Consider the following 26,711-nt stretch of genomic DNA (forward strand, 5'->3'; position numbering starts at 1 on the left):
CTACTTAAAAAACCTACATTAGACCCAACCAGCCCATCCAACTACAGGCCTATCACCACCGTCCCATTCCTGCTCAAAATATTGGACAGAACAGCTTACCTGTAAATCCAGAAATATTTAGAATCCAATAACCTCATTGGCCTGAGGCAATCAGGCTTTAGACTGAGGCACGGAACTGAAACCGCCCTGTTAGATTTGAAAACAATTGCAAACTGGCTCTCCTTCTGCTGCTTGACTTATCAGCAGCATTTGACCTGGTCAACAATCAAATTATCTGCAACCACCTTAAATCTGCAGCTCACTCCTCGGAAAAAAGCCACCTCCTGGATCACCTCCTTCCTGGAGAATAGATCTATGAGGGTCTTCTTCCCGTTGGCCTCGACTGAACCATCATCAATTCTGTGCAGAGTTCCCTAAGAATCGTGTGTATCACTGACACTTTACAATGTATTTACGAAGCCCCTCTTCAAAATTCTTCACCATTTGGGTGTCACCTACACTAATTATGTGGATGACACCCAAATACTCATCCCTATCTCTGGTTATCACATAAAAGATTGTAATGCGGTGAATGATATTTACTTGGTCATCCAAGCCTGGGTGGCCCAACACAGACTTTGTTTGAATGACAACAAAACAGCTCCTACACCTCTGGTCTCTACTTAGACTTAATAAGTTGGACCCTGCTTTTAACTCGTTCATCATTGATGGCAACTCCATTAAGGTTTCCAAAGACACTAAAACACTTGGGATATATTTAGACGCTACCTTGTCTCTAACCAGACAAACCAATGCCATCATTTCCTCCTCCGCCTACACTTGCAAACTCATTACCGTTTGTCGACCATTCCTCACCACTGACAATTGTATTACTTTAGCAAGAACCCTGGTGATGTCACAAATCGACAACTGTAATGCGCTCTATCTAGGGACCAGCCAACAGAACTTAAACAAACTACAAGTTACACAAAATAACACCATAAGGGCAGCTCTGAACATCCCTAGAAACCACCACATCTCAGAAACCAGACGCAACCTTTACTGGCTATCAGTTTCTGAAAGAATTGCGTTCAAAGCACTGTCCCTTACGCCCAAATGTCTTGCTAAGCAGGCACCGGATTACTTATCAAATCTTTTCACATGTAACACTTCGATCGACCGCATAGAATTGTCCAAGCTCACTACTTACTAGTAACAAGTTTTAAGCTTCAGAAGGCTGGGGGTTGCAGCTTCCCAGTGCTCGCCACCATGCTCTGGAACTCTCTACCCTGCCCACTTAGAACTGAACACTCCTTCTATGCCTTCAGGAGCAAAGTCAAAAAATGGTTGCTTTCCCAGGACGCCCATGCACTAGTATAACCAACCCGTGCGGAACACCAGGGAATGCTATTGTAAATTTGTTATGTATTTAACTGCCTTGTAAATTGTAATATTCCTGCAATCTATAACACAGAGGTAACACTGTGTGATCTATGTAAATAAAATACAAATACAAATTATAAATGCCATATCATATCATATCATATATCATATCATATCATATGTCAATGTCTACTTCTTTAGTTTTGATCATGTATTTGCACATTACACATTGTATACAGGGATAATGACCTATAACAGGGGGTAAACCCGACAATGTAGTTTGTCTTATTAGGCCTTGCTGTTTTTCAGTGATGTCATTCCTAATCAGAAGATTTCTCAAGTTCTGGCTCTTTTTGTATGCCACTGAAGGGGCTGGTGTATCCTTGTTATACACTTTCTTCAATGTTTTTGTAATCACATTTTTGATTTTGTAGGACAAGTTAGAAAATGTGTTAAATGTGTTAACGAACACCATTCCACTCTTGCACCTTGCATACTACATATCATAAGAGTTTTTCATTGCTTTCATTCTATATGACTGCAGCTCCACTTTTCTAATGAGATTCTTGAACTCTTGGGAGTTCATTACAAAAAAGAGTTTGGCAGCACCCCCAGTAATAACCATGAATAATAAAATGATGGTAGATTGTGGTACTCACTTTTGTTCACAGTCCAATGACACGTGCAGAAGGATGTAACAGTCAGGTATTACAAATTGTTCTAATAATACCCTTACTACTCATATTTGATGCAACTAATATTCAATATTGTCCCCAAAAAGCTTTTCCTGTGAAAGGACACAAGGATGTGCGCATCTGAGATGCCATCCTTTTCATCCCTTTCAATGGTCCTTTCAGAAAATGTTAAGTGTTTTGAAGGAAAGGTCTTCCGCTTCATGCACAACACAAATACAAAAAATCTGCCTGCCGGGGCCACTGCATCTGGCAGGTCTCACCTGCCGGATGCAGTAGCGTCAGTAGGCAGACTTTTCACAGAAGCACCAGCACTATTAGGAAATGGTGCCAGTGCTTCCGTCGCTGCACTCCCATAGAGTCCTATTGGACTCTATGGGAAGGGGGAGTTGCAAAATCCAGCACCTGACTTCCCTCACAGCCAGGACTTGTAATGTCCCAGTGTCACCGGGAAGTCAGGTGCCAGATTCAATATCACAGGGTTGGCGGCAACCCGCGGGACTCACCGACGTGTTACTGCCAACCTCGTAATGAGGCTCACTGACTTTTATTGTTTTAATATAAATCAATGATATTGGGGGAAGTATATATTAAAAAAGGCCAAGAAAAAAAGAACAATTAATGCATATCTAACAAGATTACATCACACAAAATAATTAAATTAAATTATTCAACTATAACATTGCAAGTTATACACTATTAGATGTTTTGTACAATCAAAACAGTTTACAAACAATGTGCTAAAGATTGAAAGTTGTGAAGACAGCCACACATCATTTGAATCTTGAGGTCAGCCTATCATCAAGTTCAGCTTTTGGAGGACAAACCTCATTTACAATGTTCTGTGGCATAGATTGGGCCCTGGAAACAAAATCTGGAGCCATTCCATGCGTATGGATGGCCAGCACAGTCAATGTCAGATCTTTAACAAATTCAAAATCCATCTACTGTAATATTGGCTTCGCCACCCACTGTTTGCTTCTTTTTGTAAACGCCATGTTGTAACAAACCATCCCGAAAGTTCCTACAGTTTTTGTTTGTTGCCTAACAACGTTCTCGTTATGTGCAAGTACAGTATTGTTCTGGCCCCCATAACGACTATTCCGAAATGCAACCTTTTGGGCACATATTGTGGAACACCTCTAAATCTCCAGTGTGCCAGAATTCAGTGATTCCCTTCATGTCTCTTGAAAAAGTTTTGTCAAACACAATCTTCTTGAGTGCTGTGTGAGGGGAGCCTGTCACCAACCACCTTTTCTTAGGCTCCTGCTCCTTACTCAAAGGTTCATGCACACATTCATGGAAATGTTTTTCTTCCCAAGAGTGTATGTTTGCACAATGCTCCGTGCCATATATCATATTGATGCTGTATGTGTGGAAACTGCTATTGCATGGCGTTTGCTATTGCAAGGTGCCTGTCAGTGGCTATTAGGTCTATTTGCAAACCTCTGGATTACAGAAGTTCAATGGATTTAATGAAACCATATTTCTCCATAACAGAAGATGTACATTCAGACACTTGCACGACGACTGAACACACAATTATTTCGCTTTCCAAGTCTTGGAAGTGGTAAGTACAGTATTTAGCAGAAAGCCCGGGACTGTCACACTGTCCATTAACAGCAAGCCTGAGCCTTTCGCCCACAAGAGCATTGTCCATTGATATCTGTTCTAGATTCCAGGCCTGGCTAATAGCTGGGAACAAGAAATGTTTCTGATATGTGTAGTATTGGATTTTAGCAAGGAACTCAAGTCCCACAAATTTACAGAAACTTGAAATGTTACTAAACGTTGATCCACTAAACAACAAAGCAGATGAGCAAAGTACATTTTCAGCAGGCACTTTTCCAAGCATCGTTTGAGCAGACCATGAAATGTGTTATGATTGTGTACCCAGCTACCCTTGATCTTCAGGTAAACTTCACCAATGTTTCCCCGCAAATTATCCTGCATAATTTATGATCAACTTTAATAATTTTCATAATCTTTACCAGGCAGCAGTCAAATACAATGTATTTTGTTTCCCTTAATAGCCAATCATCCTGCAGTATAGTGGTTTGAGATTCGATAGTGGTGGACAAGTCCTCCACACTGGTAAGAGTGATGTCGAGATCATGTCCAGATCATGAGCACAATCTTCTATCAATTTCGAAGATTCTTCAGTTATTTCAGTGTGTGATATTTCTGGATTTTCCACATGTATTGGGGAAACAGGGAACATTAGGCCTCATTACGACCCTGGTGGAAGACCATGGTGCTATTAGCACCATGGTCAATGCCGGTAAGTTACCGACTCCGCCATGGAGAAAGGGGGAATTACCACCCCATTACAAGGTTAGCAGGGCGGTAATCCCCCCTTCCTCCATGGCCCTTCCCCATTCCCCCCATTCCCATTTTTGCCCCATAGGGCTCAATGGGAATGGGGAAGGCGCTAAGTACGGTGCGGCAAATTGCGGCACTGTAATTAGCACCAAGGTCCCTTTGCGGGTCCCTACTTTAACAGCTGGTCTACACCAGCCGTTAAGGTCGGGTCCCGCAAAGGGTCCTCGTAATTAGGAGCTAATGGGTTACCGGCGCCGCAGCCTTTTACGGCGCCGTTAACCCATTAGCCCCTGGGTCGTAATGAGGCCCATTGTCTCTTTTCTTCCATTAACATTTTTTAGAGGGTGTGGATTGTGTGACCGGGTCTGCAAGCTATTCAGAAAAATCTTTAGCATTGTCTGTCTCTTCTGGTGGCTTTGTGTGCTGTAACAATGATCCATGTTTACTTTCCATGCATCACTGGTAATATTCCATTCAAATTCCGGCCTCTGGACGTCTGCATCATTACTCTGAAACTTGTGATGAGCATGCTGAGACTCAAAATGTAGTTGCTCTAAAGTTACATCGGTTTGACAAGCGACATTATTAGTTTGTGTTGTTGTCTGAGTCTTTGTGCTCCTCTTCGTCCTGGGAATCTAATTGATATAAAAAAAAACATGCTTAATTTGTGGCACACATACAGAATATTTGAATTATAACCTCAAAATGTAATATCAATGAAATAACCTATGAAGAAATTATTTTAAAAAAAAACATGTTATTATTTACCCTTTGTTTCCTAATTTTCCTTGGAACAGTCAATTTTGATTTGCTGAATACATGACCAAGCTGAAAAATAATACATTTGAAAATGTATAAACCAAGCAATGTACTCTTCCACATCAAGAAGCATACATACATATATTAAAATAGAACCACATTTAAGTATGGAAACCATTAAAACATGTACAAAATTACACAAAAGGAAACATTGGATGTTAACTTATACTTTACAATATCTTATGTTTACCTCTGATTGTACATAACAAATTCAACAAAAAGTTAAATTGTTAAACAATTTAATGATAAAATCTTTCATCTCACAAAGTACATCTTGGGAAAGATGATTTAATGATACAATATCAGTTACACATTGAGAAAGGATACGGTAAATCGTTGTAATACAATGTTTACATTCTTATTAAGATAGAATCGGACACTGTACAAGTGTAGCATTTTAAAAAGATACTTGAAAATGTAACTGACAACCTTCCGAAATGTCACAGGGAGTTGGTGTGAGACCCTCCTGCAAAACATAATGAGTTAATTGTTCCCGCCTAAACAATGTTGCGTTGTAATGTCTTTTTTATACCTATTCAGCTTTGGGTAGGCAGCTAACGATTATGAACAAAAACATAAATCATTCATATAGTGAATGTTTCCATGTTATTCAGTTACATAGTATGTTTTTGTAATGTTTATTGTCGTTGTTGCATATGTTTGGATGATAAATACAGCAAGGTTATTGATCTAATGCTTAGCATTTTGCTGGAAGTATTGTAAATTGGCAAAAATGTATCACTTGTCTTAATTTTAAACAACATATTGTCAATCAACAACTATTAATATACATTCTCAATTCTTATACCTCATCTTCCATACTGGTAGCAATAGATAAATAATACGTGGTAGAGGTTCCAGCATCCCCCTATAATCAAAGTAATTGTTATAATAACGATGTAAAAGCAAAATAAAAAATAACATGACCTGCATAAGAACCTGCATAAGATGGTCGATTTTGAAATCCAATGATACATGCTACGTTTCATCAATAACTAATACAATACATAACTGCTCAACGTGTTTAAAGTTGAAGTTAAACATATAAATATATTATGTAATCGCATCTGAAGGATTGTTATAAAACCATTATTTGAAAGGCGATTGAGGATGATGTTGACTCTTGAATAGTGGTCAATGTAGAATCTCGGTCCTTTACTCGAAGTATATATTCCAAACAATGTTCAATATAAAATGTACGTTATACCACATTAAACGCTCAAAAATAAGTTTATGTGCATTATGCTTGGCCTTATCATTTGGATATTTGACGTGTCTGTGCTGTCCTCCTTGGTAACGGTCTGTACTTCCATTTGTGTGGTCTACATAGAGATCCATGGTAATTAACACATTTACCAAAATAACCTATTTTTAGCGTACACTATATACATTTTTTAAAGGCTCTCTTTGCCCTCAATTTATCGTGAATCCCTAAAGTAGGGATACACAAAGTAGTCTAAAGTGAACAATGTATAAACTAATGTGCACCGTGTCACGAAAACCTGGGTAATTAAATATTGATGGAGATGTTCACAAAAACCTAAAAGCCTTTCATCATGTTACCTTTTGACACACTATTTCAATTGACTGTCTATAAGACATATGTATACAGACCAATTGCATAGGAACAGACATAAATATTTATATATCCACTACTCACCCCAGTCTGCGTGCTGTGAAATTCATTTGGAACTGCATTGGGAATTAATTTGCGAAGGAGTCTGGGGCAATGCTTTTTAGTATACTTTGATGCTTCATGCATATATTCTGAGAAGTGTATGCTGCACAGCCGGAATCGATTGCCTGTCACGTCATCCAAGACATCCTTGGCTTTGCTTTCAATCTGCAGTTCAACAGCCATCTTTTTATTCAATTAAAATCCTTTGGAAATACATGCATCACTGTACCATGAGTTTTGACAAGGATGATATTCGGGGGAACCAAAAACCATACATGACGGCATTGTCTGATTGTACAGAAGATCTGTAAAATAAATACAAATAAATATTACAATTAATAAAGTATCACAGTGAGTAAATCAACCGTCACATAGCTTTGATAGTAAACTTGTCTTTAGATTTAAAAAAAATGCCCTGTCTGACCATTCTGTCTGACCATTCTGGCGATCAAATTAGTCAAAAATCATTGGTCTACAACAAGGTCTAACCGCCGGCTTGGTTCACGGCAATCTGGCTTCCGTCCACTCCACGGCACAGAAACAGCTTTGTTAGACCTCAAGACACAAATTGAGGAATTTAAGGATAACGGGAAAACAGCCTTCTCCTCCTACTGGACTTGTCGGCTGCGTTTGACCTGGTGGACCATGCAGTCTATTGCAACCACCTCGAATCTGCTGCCAACTTCACCGGAGATGCTATAGCCTGGGTCCAATCCTTCTTAGCAAATCGCACCATGCGAGTCGTTTCCATCACCAACTCAGCCGACCCTATCAAAATAAACTGCGGTGTCCCACAAGGATCGGTGTGTCTTCCCCACCATGTACAATATCTTCACCAAGCCTTTGTTTGACAAGTTGGACGGTCTGGATGTCATCTACACGAACTACGCAGATGACACCCAGATCCTTATACCCCTTTCGGGTAACTACGAGTCAGACTTGGCCCTGGTGAACAAGATATACACTATCATTCAGGCATGGATGGCCGCACACGGCCTCTGCCTGAATGACGAAAAAACAGAACTACTAATCCTAGGCTCTGAAGTCAACATCCAAAAACTATGCCCAAACTACACATCCTTCAGCATTGATAACAACCCTATCAAGGTGATGTCTGTGGTTAAAACCCTTGGATTCTATCTGGACTCCTCCCTTACTCTCAAGAAGCAGGTCAACTCCCTCGCCTCCTCCACTACCTACACCTGCAAACTCATCCATGCAGCTAGACCTTACCTCTCTAGTGCCACCTGTATTACTTTAGCTAACGCCCTTATCATGTCTAGGTTAGACTACTGTAATGCCCTGTACTCTGGAACCAACAAATATATCACCGATAAACTTCAAAGACTACAGAACAATCCCCTAAGAGCAGCACTAAATATCCCCTACAGAGTGCACATCACTAATTCCAGGAAAGAGGTTAACTGGTTAAAAATAACAGACAGAATCCTACTCAAAACAGCATCCCTCACATCTAAATGCCTAAACAACCTTGCCCCCCGTATCTTATGGAAAGAATCAACAGGAAAATTTCCACGCGACCTACGAGATCGGCTAACACCTCCAAACTAGAGATTCCTAGGTTTAAACGCTCCACCGCGGGAGGATCCAACTTTCCTGTCAAAGCTGCTTAATGCTGGAACAAACTACCACTTGAACTCAGAACGAAACAACCGTACCCGAAATTCAGGCACAAGATAATCAACTGGCTGCATGCCAATGATACATAACTGTCACCTAGCCTCCTACTTAGCCACGACCCACCCTTTGGCTGGACACCCCAAGACATGCCCCACCACTGGGTACATGCTTGTATATATTCTTGTACATATCTGCTTTTTGCCGCTGTGTTGTATTTTATATGCGCATGATTGTATATAGTCTCATGTATATCTGCGCTCTTTTTGCCACTGTGTTATACATATTCCAATTGAAACATATTCATGCCAAACACTGTAACAAGCATAAGTTTTCATGTAAACTGTTGCGCCCGGCTACCCTTGGGTTTGGCACGCATTAACATTTAAACAAACAAACAAACAAACAAACAAAGCACTAACGTATTACTCGGACATTTAACAAACCATGAGCTACCTAAACAAAAAATACATTGAAAACATGGATTGCGAAACATTACATTTGGAAACAACACACTTTGATATTAAGTGCTAATTCTACATATAAAAATACATGGAAAGGTTGATAATGGTGAAGTCTTTGAGATAAAATAAAATGAGAATACAGTGCACTTTGAGTATAAAGCAATAAAAGGTTGCCGAGCTGAAAACAACGAGAGTCCAGAAACCAAGAGTTGACTAACCAGTACTTAGAAGAACAGATGAGCCGATTCAGCAAGGAAGGTAAAAAGTGGATCGATGACGATATTCGTTGTAGATCGCCAAGATGTTTACTTGGTAAATTTCAATTGTTTATAAAGGCTTAGAAAAGTGGGTGTGTATGTGAATGTCTGATGTGTTCATTCCCACCCACCCAGCCTCTATGTGAATGCTTGACATGCTTGTTGATTGCAGGGACGGGGTCTTCAAAGGGGAGTCTGGAGACACCAGGTCTGGGGTAGCCATGCAGCCAATGGTCTCCGTGCGAAAGAACCCTTTGAGGTGTACATGGTATTTGGCACCTTGAGCGTTTCCATTAATGCAACCCCCTCGCGAGCGCACGTTTACAGGTGTGAACTGCCATTAATACTGAAGGGGGAATGGATGTGGATGAGGTGAGCGCAATAGGCCCAGAACAATGTTCAAGGGACACCTACATATGTTGATTGCAGGGACTGGGTCTTCAAAGGGGAGTCTGCAGACACCGGGTCTGGTTTGGTCATGCGGCCAGTGGCCCCCGTGTGAAAGAGCCTTTTGAGGAGTACACGGTATTCGACACCTTGAGCGTTCTCACCCACCCAGTCCCCTTGCGAGCGCACGGTCAAAGATGCGAACTGCCATTGATACCTGAGGGGGGATGGATGTGGATGAGGGAAGTGTAATATGCAGGTAAACTTATTAAAGCACACCTATCTTTCATGATCCAATTAGATGTTTGGACGTGTTGTGAAATTACAAAACATTTCAAACAACTTTTAATATTAACTCAGATCTTTTTCTTTTTTATTTAGTTTGGTAAGTTGGATGGCAACGACAAACTACAAAATGTACTGCTGCGGTTGATGTACTCTCTATAAATCCCCAGTATTGGCCGTAGTCACTGGGGAATTTTTCACTAATGCTCGAACCACACAGGCAGGTATTACTCGTTGAATGTGTAATCCCAATCTTCCATGAATCCACCATGTAAACGCACGATAGGCCACAAGCCTGTACCACCTTTGCAAGAGATACAGAAATAGTTTACTTGAATGAACCCAATAATTGCATTTATTTTGTTTGCACCGCCTTCTAAAATGTAAGGCATTGTTATGCTTTAAAAAGTACCTTTATGAAAAAAGTATTCACAGTACTTGAGATTTCAAGTAGGGATAAATTAGAAATGTGAACACACATTCCAACAAAAACAGTTTGGGAAATAGGGAAATATTGTTTTGAACTTTCAAGTGAAAGAAACTCAATTGTTTGCACTTTAAATCTGATGATGAATACTTTGGTTAGAGATTAGCAAGAGAAATGTATTGAATTGACTGAAGAAATCGTTATAATGATGTAGGAGAACAACATAAAGGGCCTCATCACGAGTTGGACGGTATCCCAGCGGTATTACTGCCAGGGCTAAAAGCGTTACCGCCAACCCCCCGGTGCTATTAGCCAATGGGGAAATTTCAGCGCTATTACCGTCGGCGGTATTACTGCAGCTCAGAGCTGGGGGTAAATGCTGCCAAACCCGTAATTTGGTGGACCCTTAAATGCAGTGGTAATAGCATTACCGCTGCATGTAAGGGTTACCGCCAAACTCGTGATGAGCCTCAAAATGTTATCCATCTTGGTTGTCAACCATACAACATATATAGAGCAAATGAACTTGTTACTTAGATTACGAGGGTGAACTGAAGTTCAAAGTTTGTGCATAAGGACCATCGTCATTTGCAGCACGGATCTTGTATGGCAGACTGCCCTGAAGTCATGCAGCTCTGTGACGCATTGCGGTGGTGTGTCTTCTTCGGCAATGTAGGCCAAGCAGCCAGAGTTTTCTATGCAACAGTTCTCCACCAGATGAGGCATAACCTCACAACCGTGGTAGGTACACCAGGTGGAAACGTCTTCCATGCGACTGGGTTCAGGCTCTGGTGATTGATCGTCGTGACTCATCGTTTTGGCTTCTTTCTCTTTCCTGTATTTCCTCTTCTGAATATTCGGGCTTGTGCAGTGAGAAAAAAATTATTTTTGTATACAGTAACAAAATGAGGTTTGACATTAAAGTTCAATGTTAAAGAAAGACAAGAGAAGAAACAGCCCTGTTACAAAAACCCATCGTGCAAAGACAAGCTGAATAGGGTCAAACTTTGAAAGTTCGCAAAGACACATGCAAAGAACATGCCATGTTACAGTACAATTTATATATGGTTTGGTAAATAAATTTGCATATAATATAAGAAATGTTTAAATGATAAGTGACTACTGAGTCAATTCATTTTAGGCAGTGTAAGTACCTATTCTCACTGCCCAGCACTTTGAAGATAGCTGAACAGAGCAGAAACAAATCACGGAGGCTCGAAATGAAATACATTGACACGAAGGAAAAAGAAACTTCAATTTTGTGTGATCAAGAAGGGTTAGTTTATACTTGTCGAGGAAAGAGGCGTCTTGGCATTTCCATGGAGACACATCAATAGACTGTGCGTAGAGGACAATGACATGAGACGTGCATTGGCCTTGTGAAAAGGAGCGCAAGCGTCAAGTGTTGTCACCTTTAGGGATGTGTGATTTGAATTACTGCAAGGGCACTTGAACTTAGGGTGATGGATCAACAGATAAGATTAGCCCAAGATGGCAGTATCTGGCCCGTCGTTTCCGCATGTGTAAATGTGAGAAAAACTAAGGTAAGATGCATTTTATTTTATTTTACGATTGATCGATGTATGCTCAAAAATACATGCCCGATCCACTGGGCCAATGACATTTCTAAGCAAACTTCTCCTTTAAGGGCTATGTTCTAACGCGTCATGGGCACCCATCCGCCGACATGGTCATAAGCTTGCTTGGGGATCTGCCGTTGCAGGCGACTGGACTGCCCAGAATACCATTTCTTACCATGGCTGATAGCGAGTGTAAATAGCACACTCACCGATCAAAGCCTCTACCAAATCTTCCTTCGCCGATCCTACCCACATTCTTTTTCTTCTGACTTCAAGCCCTGCTGCTCAATTAGTATTTTGATAAACCACAGAGCTGAAGACCACAAACTAGATTCATTTTTGATTTCCAAATAATTTTTATTTGTCTGAAACTAACATTTTTGAGTGGAACTCTTTTAGACATTGCAGACTTTCCAAGACAACTTGGATTTGTTTTCTTTCTTGTTCCTTTTATTATTCAAGTGTACTTAAGTGCAAAATACAGTTTCGCTTTGATTGTTGAAACATAAAAATTGTAATGTTAGTGCCGTAAATCAGCACCATGATACCTCTGGGTTTTGTACCTAAATAAATGTATAAATAATTGAAATAAATGTACATTTTTAAAACATATAAACCAAAAACATGGAAGGTTAAACTCCACCAAGTAAACCTAAGAAATCAGGAACAAACTGCCATGCAGCAGATTATGGGCTCACATACAGGACAAATAGACAGTTACTATGATCATCTGCCAGTCTTCCTCGGTACCAAAGTCCAGCTCATCACAAACAAAGGTCGGGTCATAGAAACGGCACCTTGAAACACCCTAGTCCATCCCCCTTGGCAGAACGTACAATCCGTTTCATAGGGGAGGCTCTCTGCAATAGACCTTCAAAGCAGGGCAGTTAAGGACTAACCTTTCAAGGACAGGAAGAACGCTCGCATGGAGGGCACGCTCGATGTCTGGGATTCCCGCTAGAGATTGGTGTTAGTTTGTGTCCATCACCTGCTTAACCTTTTCTTTAGTTAATGGTAGAGAAGGTCAACATCTGCTGAAACTCCGTAGATCTCAGTGAGCGCAGGTCTTGAATAATTCTCCACGTATTTTAAAAATCACCCAGGGATTCTTAATTCTTTGGATGTAACCCTCCCAAATAATCTGTGTTTCGTCTAATTTTCCAAGAAAATAGAAAGCTTGTAGAGTCGTCCGGGAAGGCGGAATGACTGGAGACAGGAAGTGGCCCATCAGCGGCAACTATACAAATGTGTTAGTTACGCAGCAGGAACAGATGACCTAAAATTCAGCAGTTTTGCAAATGATACATATAATGAGTTCAGTTTGATGTAGCTTGTTTTATTATTTTCAGCATTACTTTGAGAAAACTTAACTGCCATTTTCACTGTCGTTTCTGCAAATGTTTAGATTTCCCCCCTCATTTTTTCACTGCAGTTTCCACAACATTTTCACAGATTTTCTCATATTATTTGGCAAAATTGGACAACCTCTAGTTAAGTGTATGGGAAATAAATATTTGTTGCATACATGCCTGGCATGTGCCGGAGTGACTCATTTCATTTTGCTCAAACCTTCCTCCATCTCACTTGATCTCCCTAGCTCAAATCCATCTGGTTGAACGTATGGAAGGACAGTCACCCATACGGTGGCCACACCGAACCCAATACTCCTCTAGAGGTTCTATTCATTTTTACACAGCCCAGCCAGACAAAGGTTGCCTAATCATTTTTGGGGTGACCTACCGCCTGCAAGGCAGCGAGGGAAGCTTAACCTATTTCACCACAAAACACATCTGAGGTAGTATGTATTTAAACAAAGATATATTGGAGTAGTTGTGCAGTAAAAACGTGGGGCAGATGCAAATTAGTGAAGGAGGGAAAGAATGGGGATAGGTGGGTGTAGGAATGGAGGAGGATAGGATGTAAAGGTATGGGGAACACAAAGGCACAGTGATGTCAGGGGAAAGAAAATGGTGTGTTTGTTTGGATGTGAGAAGTTATGGGGCTGGTAAAATGTGAAAGGTATGGGGATGGATAATTCTGGTAAAGTGTCAACAGACCCCATCATAGAGTCGTGCAACAAAGGCTGTGGGATATAGGAAGATAGTGCTCGCGAATACATTGCGGGAAAGTTGTGGTGGTGTGTTTGTGGGAGGAGATCAGGCAGACAGTAAAATATGCCTTTGAAAGGGGGCTCGACAGATGTGGGATGTTTGTTTAGAGGCGACGCTTAGCATATGTTCGGAAGTAGTTGGGCGACGCGCCCAAGCTGATATACAAATGGGGCAGCGATATGGGGCCGGTGGATGGGTGCCTAATCCAATGCAAATGTGCTTGAAAGCAAATAGAGTGCTAACTGAAGGTGACATTGGGACGGATACGCCAAATCTGACGTTCATAGAATGAAGACGACTAGATTCCTGGTAGCAAGAGGGTAGACCAACAGCTGCGAGCATTGTGCTGAGTTACCAAAGTTGGACACCAGAAACCGGTGGATTGAGTTGTAATCTCTTATCAGACCAAGAACTTCGAATCTTATCTAGGCTCTGAACTTCTAGTGAATCATCTCGGCTTTCACGGTGCCTGGATGCCTTGTAGGGTGCAGTGTGCCTTAAATATACAAATAAATAGAACATATCGCTCTTTCTTTGAGCTATCCTGTTGTGGTCAGGCATTTTAATGTCATTGTCTCTGTCTGTACAAACTCACCTCCAGGTTTATGTGATCCCCTAGCACCTTCCCATTGATTCGAGCCACTCGCAGCAGGTCCCGCAGAGCAAGCTCTGGCTTATTGTTCATCATATGCCAGCGCGCTGATTCTGGCAGCCACCTGTGGTGAAGAGAAAGGAGATGATGGTCGCTTGTTGGTTCTAATGAGGAAGATGCATACTGCCGTGGGGATTGTTTGTTTGTTTATTTATTTGTAATGCGCGCCAGACCCAGAGGTATCAGGGTGCAGTGGATACAAGAATGCTCTCAGCTTAGTTGCACAAAGTATATATACAAATCAAGTTACACATAGCATATATACAAATCAAGAGATCGCAGAATACAGGTACATGAACCCTCGTAGAGGGAAAATGCAATACAAAAGGAACATTAACAGGCGATTTGATGATAGAGGAAATCTATTTACAGTAAAATACAGTAGGTAATCAGGTCTTAATGGTTGGTGGGTTTAAGCCAGTTGATACAGTTCTGTCTAAAGTTCCTGTATGATTGATCAGCTCGTAGATATTGAAAGAATATGAATGGGCATCAAATAAATAAAATAGATAGGACAGGGAAGGTGTATACATTTGGACTAGCTCCCACAGGAGTGCATTTGGGGTCACTTGCTAGAAACCACAGGCTTTTTTAAAAATCTATTGCATTAATGGCATAGGGCATAACCAAGTTTGCAGCTGCCTTTCTTGAACTTCTTCTCCCCATTATGAAACTCGATAACAATATAATAAATATACAAGACCTTAACATGGGCTTTGGTGACTGATCTGATTATCTAGCCAATAATGTATGGGCCTCCCTTAGAGTATTAGACTCTCATCACCACATTACAATGCCCACTCATTGAAAGGGACGCATGCTAGATTGTGTTTTCATATTAAATTACTTTTTTGTTCAAATTCTTGACTGGACTGATCACTTAGTGATCTTGTTTATTATTCAAACTATTTTTGTCATAGACAAGAGGAACTCCAAAAGGAGATACTCTTACTAGCAAACTCTTACTAGCCCTTACTAATTTAATACATTCATCCTGGATGGACCTCAGCTTACTAGAGCTGGTGAATACATACAATAATGACAACGGTAGATCTTTTAGCATCACAGAATAACAAATGTGTTCCTTCTACTGTCAAAAACCCACACCTGGTTTTCTAATTGCCTTCATGTGATAAGACCTGAAGTCAGAAGTCCAGAAAAATGAATGTCCTGCCAAAGATTCTGTATGTTTTCCACGGTGTCCGGCACAGGTTGAGTAAGAAGATGTTGGAAAAACTGCATGTGGTGATAGGTGGCTTTCTTTGGGGGCCAGGAAAGTCAATTAGGTTTTCATGGAAATCTATGATAGAGTCGAAGACTCCCAGACTTTAAGGTGTACAATGAGGCTTGCATCGTGAACCAGTTGTCAGAAAACCTGAGGTGTCAGGAAGAGCAGATTTGGATGAGATAGAGGAAACCACAAAGGCTCCTCTTGCAATAAATGCTCTGGTTACAGTGGAGAGGCTGGCTGGAAGGGAAAAGCTACTGTACATGACAAACAAGAGTCTTCAGGTACGGCCGCGTGCCTCGGGGAACCTGGGACAAGACGGGAAATGTTGGAACATGACCACGACCGGTGAATCAGAGATTCAAGATAAATAATATGAGGATATTTTTGACTTGGGTGGATGTGTCATTCCATAAGCATACGGACGACTCACAAATCATGAGACGATTGACGGGCAGGGTGGAGAACAGTCTTGCACATATCCATTCCTTGTTTGAAAACGCTGATGCATTGGATGGGAAGCAACTTGTTGAGCTTAAATCAGTGAAAGTCTGAGTTCCTGCTGATGTCTACAGAATTCTCAAGATCAAAATTTAAAATATTGTATCCCCCTATCCCGATCTCCCAGATTTGAATAAAACATGAGGGTGCGCTGCTTCACTCCTCATTCTCCTTGGCTACCCAAGCAAATGTAATTGTGAGTTCCTCAAATTAGTATGTCATGTTGCTGTGACAAATTCAGCCTTTCTTGACTGAAGCCACTTGTGTCAGCATAGATCGCGCTACTGGCACAAAAATTGACTGCTGGAATGCTCTCGTTCTAGGAACATATAAGAGTATTATTTCACGCCTGCAAGTCTCACAAAATAATGATGTGATTATTGACAAAAATACACCATGGGACCCTCATGTTCCCCATGTGCTACGCGAGTTACACTAGCTGCCCATCAAGTACCACATTGGAGTTCATTTTGGAAGTCCTGATAGCGTAAATGGAGGCGCTAAAGACAGCCATAACTTAACGCCTCCATTCACGCTTTGGGGAATTTTCATTGAGGCTCATGTTTACTACATTTGCAATTTGACAGCGATGAGTCATTATGTTTGTACTGCAACATAAATGGCTTACCGCTGCCAAATTTTCATTATTTGCACCACGTAGTGCAAAAGTGCAGGGCAAAAGGCAGCGTACACAATGAACATTAAATGCTGTCTGACATGTCAGCATGTCTGGCAGCGGTTAATAGTAGTTGCGAGTGCTGCTTGCCATGGAGGCATGGCAAGCAGTGACCCCAATTAAAAGTAAACTCTGCATGGCATACGAGCATGTCAGGCAGCATTTACAGCATTTACTTCATTTGCACTTTAGAGTGTAAATGTGAAGGCAAAAGGCAGTGTATACGCTTGTAAGCCGCCTTTTCCCCTTTACATTTGCACCCTGCAATGCAAATGATGTAAATCTGGTGGCAGGGACCTGGCTATCCCTCAGTGCAAACATACCAGGTCCCTTCCGTCAAATTACGACTGGGGGCAAAATGAGCTCCATTATGTTTAAATCCCTTACTTTGGCTCACACAGCACTCTGCACCAGAGTATTTACGAACCAAAGTGCAGTTTCATGAACCTGAGAGTCTACCAAGATCTAGTAATACATTCTTGGAATTGAAACCATGCTGCAAAAGAAAGGAGTTTTGGGTCCCTCTTTCCAAGTGCACGCGTTGAGGCTGTGGAGCACCTTTGATGAAAAGATAGATCATTTGATGACTAATTCAGGTTATCGTGTTGTCCCTATGTGTACCCATTGCTCTGTAATGTAGTATATTGATACCTCCTGGGCCGCTCTTTGAAAGGTCAAGTGTGCGCCTGCATTCACAAGCAAGTATTCATGTCATGAGGTCAGCCACATCAGAAGGTACAGCTTCTGTTTGATGGGGTTTCCAAGAGAAGAAACCTATCAGCTGACATGGTCAGTCAAATATGTAAATTGTGAAATGTGTCTTTGAAAGGCTAGTGTGACTGGGCTTAAGTTTGTCACATGTCATTCTTGGAGGATTTCCTAGTGGGATAGACTACCTTTCATGTAGGGAGCACAATTAGACAATTGAGAGTTCGGATCAGGGAACACTTGTCTAGTTTAAGAAACAATGACCCCAAATTACCGTTGGCCATTCATTGGCGAGAATGTCATCAAATGCACAATAGCAATGATATTCGTTTCATTGGACTAATGAAGGCTAAGTTAGGCAAAAGAGGAGGCAATGTTATGCTCAAATTGAGGCAAGAGGAGTGTACACTAATTTGCTTCTTAAGATGTACCCAAGTGGGTTTGAAATGCGACCATGAAATGCATGTGTTTCTTTAACCATATACATGCTAGTCATAAAACCATTCTTAGGTGGTTGTGCGGTGCCATTCTTCAGTAACCCGATATAAGACACACATGGGGAATTTTCCATAACATCAACGTAATTGTTTGACCCCAGTACACGTGAACATGTCCTCTTTTTTTTTTCTCCTACAATATAATTCATCGAATATTACATTAGGAGTGGAAACCAACAAGGGAATTATGTTTACCCTTCGCCAATAATGATATATAGATACTTTGTTGCCAACAACAGATATAGTGCACTGACAATGTGCGTCATCATGTTTACATTGATGACGTCACGCATTACGTATACGCGTGACGTCATTACGTTACGAGCGCCATTTAGGGTTGCGCGGTAGCCGCATTCGCGGCTGAAAAGCTTTGATGAAGGAACCGAAAGGGACTGCTTCACAAATCAGGACCAGGGATTTATCCCCACAAATAGAAGGTACTGAATTTTGCAATGCAAATCATTTAAATTGGGTTTGTTTATCTCGAGGGGACTACTTGGGGGAACAAAGTACAGTTCATGGATATACGGGGCCACATTTTCAATGTTATTTTTCACTTATTCAACTTTCACTAACAAGATACTACCATAATGGACACGGTATCACTCTTTCTGAATAGAGTATTGTGCACACGCACATTAGGAATTAAAAATAAAAAATCATATAATTTTTCTATGGATAATGATTCAAATTTAAGGGCTATATCATATTATTAAGAAATCTTCATATATATTTTTGCAGGCCACATAAAGATACGTATGCCAGAAATGGCCCATTGAAATTCATTTTGCCTGTAAATTTGCTATTCCTTAACATGGTAAGGCAATCATTGCTTTTATCAACACACAGTGCTTGTCATTAAATAGTCTATCATAGATTGATATATAAATGTTCATTCACTGCAGAATTACCAACAATTATTTCTTCGGAAAACCCGTTTGATGTCCCATTGGTCTCATGAGATAATTATAAAGAATAGTCGCTAAAGACATTGGATCTAACTTCAGGGTGAGTAGGTTTCATTCTAATTATTTCAGTATATATAGGATACACTACTTAGATTTCTAAATTCTTGTTATATTTTGGTCATATCGGGTACTGATAGATGGAACACCTCACAAACCCTGCATAAGTTTGGTGTTTATTTATCAAGAATAACTTTCGTAAGATTATAATTTAATGTGTATTGAATATAATGGAAGAACAACTTTTGCCAATTTGCTCATTGAAACTTTATATTTTCTCTCTATCATTTGGTATGGAATTCCTATCCTGTTCTGACTCCCACCATCAAATCCTGACCTGGTACATGATACAATATGGTATGATTTATTTCCCCCTTTTTTTAATATGGATTTATGGTTTCATGTTTAATTCTATGATCTAATGATAATTTCACTATCATGTATATTGTCACTAATGTTGCAATGGTATGATATATACAGCCTTGACAACGACCAGGGGTCGAAACACGTGTCGGCTGTTGCTTCGTTTGGAAAATAAACATCTCACATGATTTGGACATGTACTACGTTTGTTTGAAACAAACATTTTTTGCATTGAAAGGACTGACCTTGAGCGCAAGACACTCCCCCGAAGCTTAATTCTCAATCTTCAATATTATTTACAAACTCTGTGGGAAGTTTGAGGGGGTAGTTTTCTGTTTTGCTGCCAGGTTAATTAGAATTAATTGTAAAGGCAGGTTCTGGAACCAATCGAGAGTGGTCACTAGCGCGCCAACAAGGACTGATCCCACATTTTCAATCATTTTCTAGACTACCTTTCACACTTGAAACTCCTGTAGTCTTACCTGCTTTGTTTCAGAGCCCTTGAGATGTGTAGACACTACACTGAATAAGATTAATGTCTCGTGTCCCTTCTCCTCCTAAGAAGAGGGTGATCAGGAGAGTATCCTAGTGTCAGAGACGCACATGCCTAATGAAAGCTGCCAACAGAAAAGACACTTTCACGAGTGGTCGCATTATATGGGCAGTTCAACAAAAAATGATTTGTTGTACCTTTTTTCTGTCTGTCGCCCTTCATTGCTTGGCCTCCCCTTCAAAGACACGACAAGCACTGTGGGCGCAGCCATGTAATGAAATATGGGCTTGACTGTTCTGCAACTGAGCCCATCCCTTTGTGAAATGCATCTGAGGTATGTGGTTATGCACCGTAACGACGGTATGGCCAAAGAACCCCTTACCCCATTCCCATTACATTTCATGCAGAGGGTAGGGCACGTCTCGTGTCATGGAGGCACAGCGGCATTACCTGATGGAATGAGTCCGAACATTTCGAATACTATTTTCAAAACTCCATGAGCTAGTGGGATCCACAAAAAGGCAAAACACTGATATCAGGAAAAACAGGTTGTTATTAACACACAAAGGGCCTCATTACGGGTTCGGCTTGGCGCCTGACTTCCCGGTGCCACTGGGAGATTACAACCCCGGCGGCCCGGAAAGTCAGTAGTCCCATAGGACTCTACGGGAGTGGGGACACGGAAGCACCGGCACTGTTGCTAACGGTGCCGGTGCTTCCATGGCCGGTCTGCCTACTGTGGCTGCTGTGCCTGGCAGGGTCAGACCTGTCGGGCACGGCGGCTCTGGCAGGCAGACCCTTAGTATGCCGATCCATAAACAGTGCCGGTAAGCTTACCAGCACCCTTGTTTCCGGACCGGCATGGTCGTAATGAGGCCCAATGTCTTCATATTTCAAATAAGGAATGGCTTTGCCTGTATAGTTCAGTCTCCAAGCTTTCAATGTCACTTCTCATTGGTTGGGGTACTTCTCCCTGTGGCTCTTAAAGCCTAGAAAGAACAGATCAGGGACAATGGGTGTTGCTGGCACTCTGTCACTAGCTGAAGGTGATAGCAGAGTTTCCTCTTGATTTCCAAACTCCTATTTAATGGTGCCACATGGCCTTCTTGTGTTGTATGCTCCCCTTGCTTGTTTGATCTTAGTCCCGGGTTTAAGGTGTACCTTCACCCTTTCTTCTTACTGCTCATAGGTTAAGGAAGAGCCTCTGTCACCTTGCTCATCTTGGGACTGACTCCTGTGCCCTTCACCAACTCACTGTTCTTGCATCTGCACTGCTCCTCCATGCCACCACGCCATGTGCTAATTTCTCCTCCAGTCTTGGGCTTTACCCCGTCTGAAGAAGGTCTTCCCCCTACTTGCCTTGTGCCAATATTGCCTTCTTGGACCTTCCTAATTTGGCCAACTTTGTTCTCTCTTAAGTGATGACCTTCAAACCCTTCCTCTATATTATTCTCCATCTCCTTCTACTATTTCTCTACCACTTCCTCAAAGTCTCTCTCCACCTCCTTTCGCACCTCTTCCGAGTCTCTCTCCACCTCCTCCTGAAGTTTGTCTCTCAACTCCTGTTTCTATGCCACCTCCTTCCCTTTCTCCCACAATACTCTCCAGCCTCCCCCTTCACACTCCATCCTCTCTCTCCAACCACCTTCAAGCTCTCTCTATGCCTCCCAACCTGTCCCTTTGCTTCCCAACATTCTCTCCTTCCGACAACTCCTACACCAAACACTCACACGGTTTTGACTGGCTCCCTTGGGTTATATAGCTCTGTAACCCTTCCCCAGGGATTGGGATCTATGTTAGGTTTCTCACCTGTGGATGTACCAGAGTATGGAGTTTTGAGGTTCCATGTGATAATGTCCCTGCAAAAATGTCTGACAAACATGTCTCCAAAAATGGCCGTAGTTTGCAGGGAGATTATCGCATTGAACATGCAGGGGACAACGCCACAACCCCCAAAACATTATTTTCAAGGGGAGCGGAGGACACCCCTGCAACCCCCGCTCCCATTGACCGCATATATATGGTCACCATATACAAAGTCCCAATGGACTTTTCCCTGCAACCCTATGTATGGCGACTATATATATGGGGATGTTATAACTGGATAATGGTTTTGATTGGTTGAGCCGAGTAGCCTCACCTGCAGGTGTTGCGGGTCTTTGGTGTAGGGTCTCCATTTCGAATGTCACTCCTATACCCTTGTCCTCTCCCACATGCCACTCTAAGGAGTAAGTGTGCTGAAGCACAAAGTTCGAAAGTCTGTTTTATGGGTGAGGGAGAGGCCACATGCTTAACCGAAGCACTCTTTCTCTGTGCACAGTTTATGGCATGGCACCACTGAGGAAAAAGCGCAGGGTCTCTGAGGTTAGCTGGCTTGCTCTTTGCAGACTGCATGAGCTCACTGGATGGCTTGTTTGTTGGGGTAGGTTTGAAAAATGAGTGACGCAGAGCTTCTCCTTCCTTTCAGTTTCCCTGGTCTCGTTGAGCGAGCCACATAGGAAAATCCCAATATTTTCCTATGCCTCGTGGGTTTTCTATGTCTTAGAGTATGAGTCCTCTCCCCCTCGCAGAGAGAATATAGTTTGGGTTACCACCCATTCAATAGTGAGTTGAAAACTATGCTCTCTTAAACAAATCTGTCAGTGAGTCAGTTCCCTGATGGAATAGATGGCCTGAGTTGGGACATGCGGAAAACAGGGTCAATTGAGAGTTGAAAACTTTATTCACTAAAAGTAGTAGTGTCAGTCAGTGCACTGATTGCCTGAAGGAATAGATGTCCTGAGTTGGGACATGAAGAAGACAGGGCCTCAATACTAATGAATGAATCCATATTCTGTGACCCAAAAGCTGTCCTTTTCCAGGATAAGGTTCTTAAGAGTACTGGGACCATTGTCTGCAACGATATGGGGAGCAGGTGGGGGGAACCAGTGAAACTCCTTATACTGCTCCAATGCCCACCATCGGTTTGCTTGGAGTCCCGGCCCTGATGGTCACACCAGTGGATGTCCCCAGAGCCAGGTAGAGGACCATGACACAGGACTTTGATCCCCACAAAAAGCACCCCTCTAGACAGAATTGCCACATACATACATATGCTGTATCTTAAGGACTTCCGACAGGGCATTCTCACCCAGGAATCTGATGCAAAGGACTATGAAGGACTTCCCTTCAAGGCATTCTCGCCCAGGAATCCGATGCAAAGGGCTTTGAAGGACTTCCCTTCAAGGCAATCTCGCCCAGGAATCAGATGCAAAGGGCTATGAAGGATTTCCCCTCAAGGCAATCTCGCCCAAGAATCAGATGCAAAGGGCTATGAAGGACTTCCCCTCAAGGCAATCTCGCCCAGGAATCAGATGCCAAGGGCTATGAAGGACTTCCCCTCAAGGCATTGTTCCCAGGAATCTGATACAAAGGGCTATGAAGGACTTCCCCTCAAGGAATTCTCGCCCAGGAATCTGATGCAAAGGCCTATGAAGGGCTTCCCCTCAAAGCATTGTTGCACAGGAATCTGATACAAAGGGCTATGAAGGACTTCCCCTCAAGGAATTCTCGCCCAGGAATCAGATGCAAAGGGCTATGAAGGACTTCCCTTCAAGGCGTTCTCGCCCAAGAATCAGATGCAAAGGGCTATGAAGGACTTCCCCTTAAGGCAATCTCGCCCAGGAATCAGATACAAAGGGCTATGAAGGACTTCCGCTCAAGGCAATCTCGCCCAGGAATCAGTTGCAAAGGGCTATGAAGGACTTCCCCTCAAGGCATTGTCGCACAGAAATCTGATACAAAGGGCTATGAAGGACTTCCCCTCAAGGAATTCTCATCCAGGAATCAGATGCAAAGGGCTATGAAGGACTTCCCTTCAAGGCAATCTCGCCCAGGAATCAGATGCAAAGGGCCATGAAGGACTTTCCCTCAAGGCAATCTCGCCCAGGAATTAGATGCAAAGGGCTATGAAGGACTTCCCCTCAAGGCAATCTCGCTCAGGAATCAGATGCAAAGGGCTATGAAGTACTTTCTTTCAAGGCATTGTCGCACAGAAATCTGATACAAAGGGCTATGAAGGACTTCCCCTCAAGAAACTCTCGCCCAGGAATCAGATGCAAAGGGCTATGAAGGACTTCCCTTCAAGGCATTCTCGCCCAGGAATCAGATGCAAAGGGCTATGAAGGACTTCCCCTCAAGGCAATCTCGCCTAGGAATCAGATGCCAAGGGCTATGAAGGACTTCCCCTCAAGGCAATCTCGCCCAGGAATCAGATGCCAAGGGCTATGAAGGACTTCCCCTCAAGGCATTGTCACCCAGGAATCTGATACAAAGGGCTATGAAGGACTTCCCCTCAAGGAATTCTCGCCCAGGAATCTGGTGCAAAGGGCTATGAAGGACTTCCCCTCAAGGCATTGTCGCCCAGGAATCTGATGCAAAGGGCCATGAAGGACTTCCCCTCAAGGCAATCTTGCCCAGGAATCAGATGCAAAGGGCTATGAAGAACTTCCCCTCAAGGCATTGTCGCACAGGAATCTGATGCAAAGGGCTATGAAGGACTTCCCCTCAAGGAATTCTCGCCCAGGAATCAGATGCAAAGGGCTATGAAGGACTTGCCTTCAAGGCATTCTCGCCCAGGAATCAGATGCAAAGGTCTATGAAGGACTTCCCCTGAAGGCAATCTCGCCCAGGAATCAGATGCAAAGGGCTATGCAGAACTTCCCCTCAAGGCAATCTCGCCCAGGAATCAGATGCCAATGGCTATGAAGGACTTCCCCTCAAGGCATTGTCACCCAGGAATCTGATACAAAGCGCTATGAAGGGCTTCCCCTCAAGGAATTCTCGCCCAGGAATCTGATGCAAAGGGCTATGAAGGACTTCCCCTCAAGGCATTGTCGCCTAGGAATCTGATGCAAAGGGCTATGAAGGACTTCCCCTCAAGGCAATCTCGCCCAGGAATCAGATGCAAAGGGCTATGAAGGACTTCCCCTCAAGGCAATCTCGCCCGGGAATCAGATGCAAAGGGCTTTGAAGGACTTCCCCTCAAGGCAATCTCGCCTAGGAATCAGATGCCAAGGGCTATGAAGGACTTCCCCTCAAGGCAATCTCGCCCAGGAATCTGATGCAAAGGGCTATGAAGGACTTCCCCTCAAGGCAATCTCGCCCAGGAATCAGATGCAAAGGGCTTTGAAGGACTTCCTCTCAAGGCATTGTCGCACAGGAATCTGATACAAAGGGCTATGAAGGACTTCCCCTCAAGGAATTATCGCCCAGGAATCAGATGCAAAGTGCTATGAAGGACTTCCCTTCAAGGCATTCTTGCCCATGCATTTGATGCAAAAGGCTATGCAAATAAGGGCAACTCGTTTATGTACCTCTAAGTGCCTTGCAAGGGCCAAGGCTGCAACCACTAGGCTGCTCAAAACAAATAATACAGCACAATTTGCATCATTCACCCACTTAGCTCACTATTCCCACCCTCACCCAAACATGTTTATATGTGTCATACACACAGTTGGTGGGTGATTGTGTGCACTTATCCACAACCCACATAACCTCATGCAAATATCACTCATCACCATCCACCCACTCCCAATATAACATAGCTACTGACTCATTTCAACCCTTGTTTCCTTCAAGTGTCATGCCCAATGGATACCTGGCTTGTTGGCACGCTGCTCTCTCTATGGAATTGGTGTGCTGGGGAACCTATAATAGAAAGGAATAAACTGCCTCAAAGTAGAAGACAATAGGAGGGCAACCTGTGAAGTGGGAGGAGGACAGAAGACAGGTCACACTGCTAAAATGCATTCCTGAGTTCATGAAATATGGGATAACTAAGGGGGCGTGAGATGGTGAAGTGCCTCCACCTGCAGTGATTTGAGAGAGCAAATTCTAGAGACCTCCCCAGGGCAATGTAATATAAAAACAACAAGGAGTACTACACAATACACCACAATGACAGTTGGCATCAGTATATCTAATGAATGCTCACACCTCACATGAGGTCTCTGCCTCACCATAGACAAAACCAGCTATCTCTCCTACAGAAATCAAACCTTTTCTTCCCAATTCAAACTCCATGGCCACTCTCCAACGCTTGGTTCTCAACTATGTAGATGGTGGCCATGCTCTCCTGACAGTCACCACAAGGACAACCATTTACCCTCAGAAAACCGTACACTGTGCAACCGCAGGGCTCAGCACGGGCACCTAGAAGGACAGTTAGAGAATTTCACTGACTCTCACTGTAAGCATGCAAAACCGGGGTCTGTTTCCCCTTCAAGGCTATCACGTTCAACCCCCCGCCCATCTTTCCTAATAGAGAAGTTCAAGATATCATGAAGCCTTCACCCCACCCAGAGCCATGAAATCTTCAGGCTTGAAAAAAGTTACAAAAATATTACAAAAAAAGAGAAAACTGGCCTTTTCTTGCAGCATACCCAGAACCCCCTACACACTACATTAATTTACACTTAAGAAATAACAAAAAAGTTTACGCCTCAGACAACGCCACTGGCCCAGCCTCTTAAACACCATAATGTAGCATATTCATTAAAATTACATTTTTGGCAACGCACTCAGTTCTCAAGATCGGGGTGAGGATTCGAACGTGTGTTGTTCTGC

General features: G+C 42.6%; 1 protein-coding gene across 2 annotated transcripts in view; it reads right to left on the bottom strand.

Annotated features, from left to right (window-relative positions):
* Positions 1-26,711, bottom strand: part of LOC138566964 (solute carrier family 22 member 6-B-like) — a 356,440-nt gene that overhangs the window by 180,563 nt on the left and 149,166 nt on the right. For both annotated transcript variants that reach the window (XM_069644749.1, XM_069644748.1), the window contains exon 5: positions 14,618-14,738. In XM_069644749.1, the coding sequence (XP_069500850.1) occupies positions 14,618-14,738 (121 nt within the window). The remainder of the gene's footprint in view (positions 1-14,617; positions 14,739-26,711) is intronic.

Source organism: Ambystoma mexicanum, chromosome 2p (assembly GCF_040938575.1).
Source record: "Ambystoma mexicanum isolate Mex_15411 chromosome 2p, UKY_AmexF1_1, whole genome shotgun sequence".
Lineage (NCBI taxonomy): Eukaryota > Metazoa > Chordata > Amphibia > Caudata > Ambystomatidae > Ambystoma > Ambystoma mexicanum.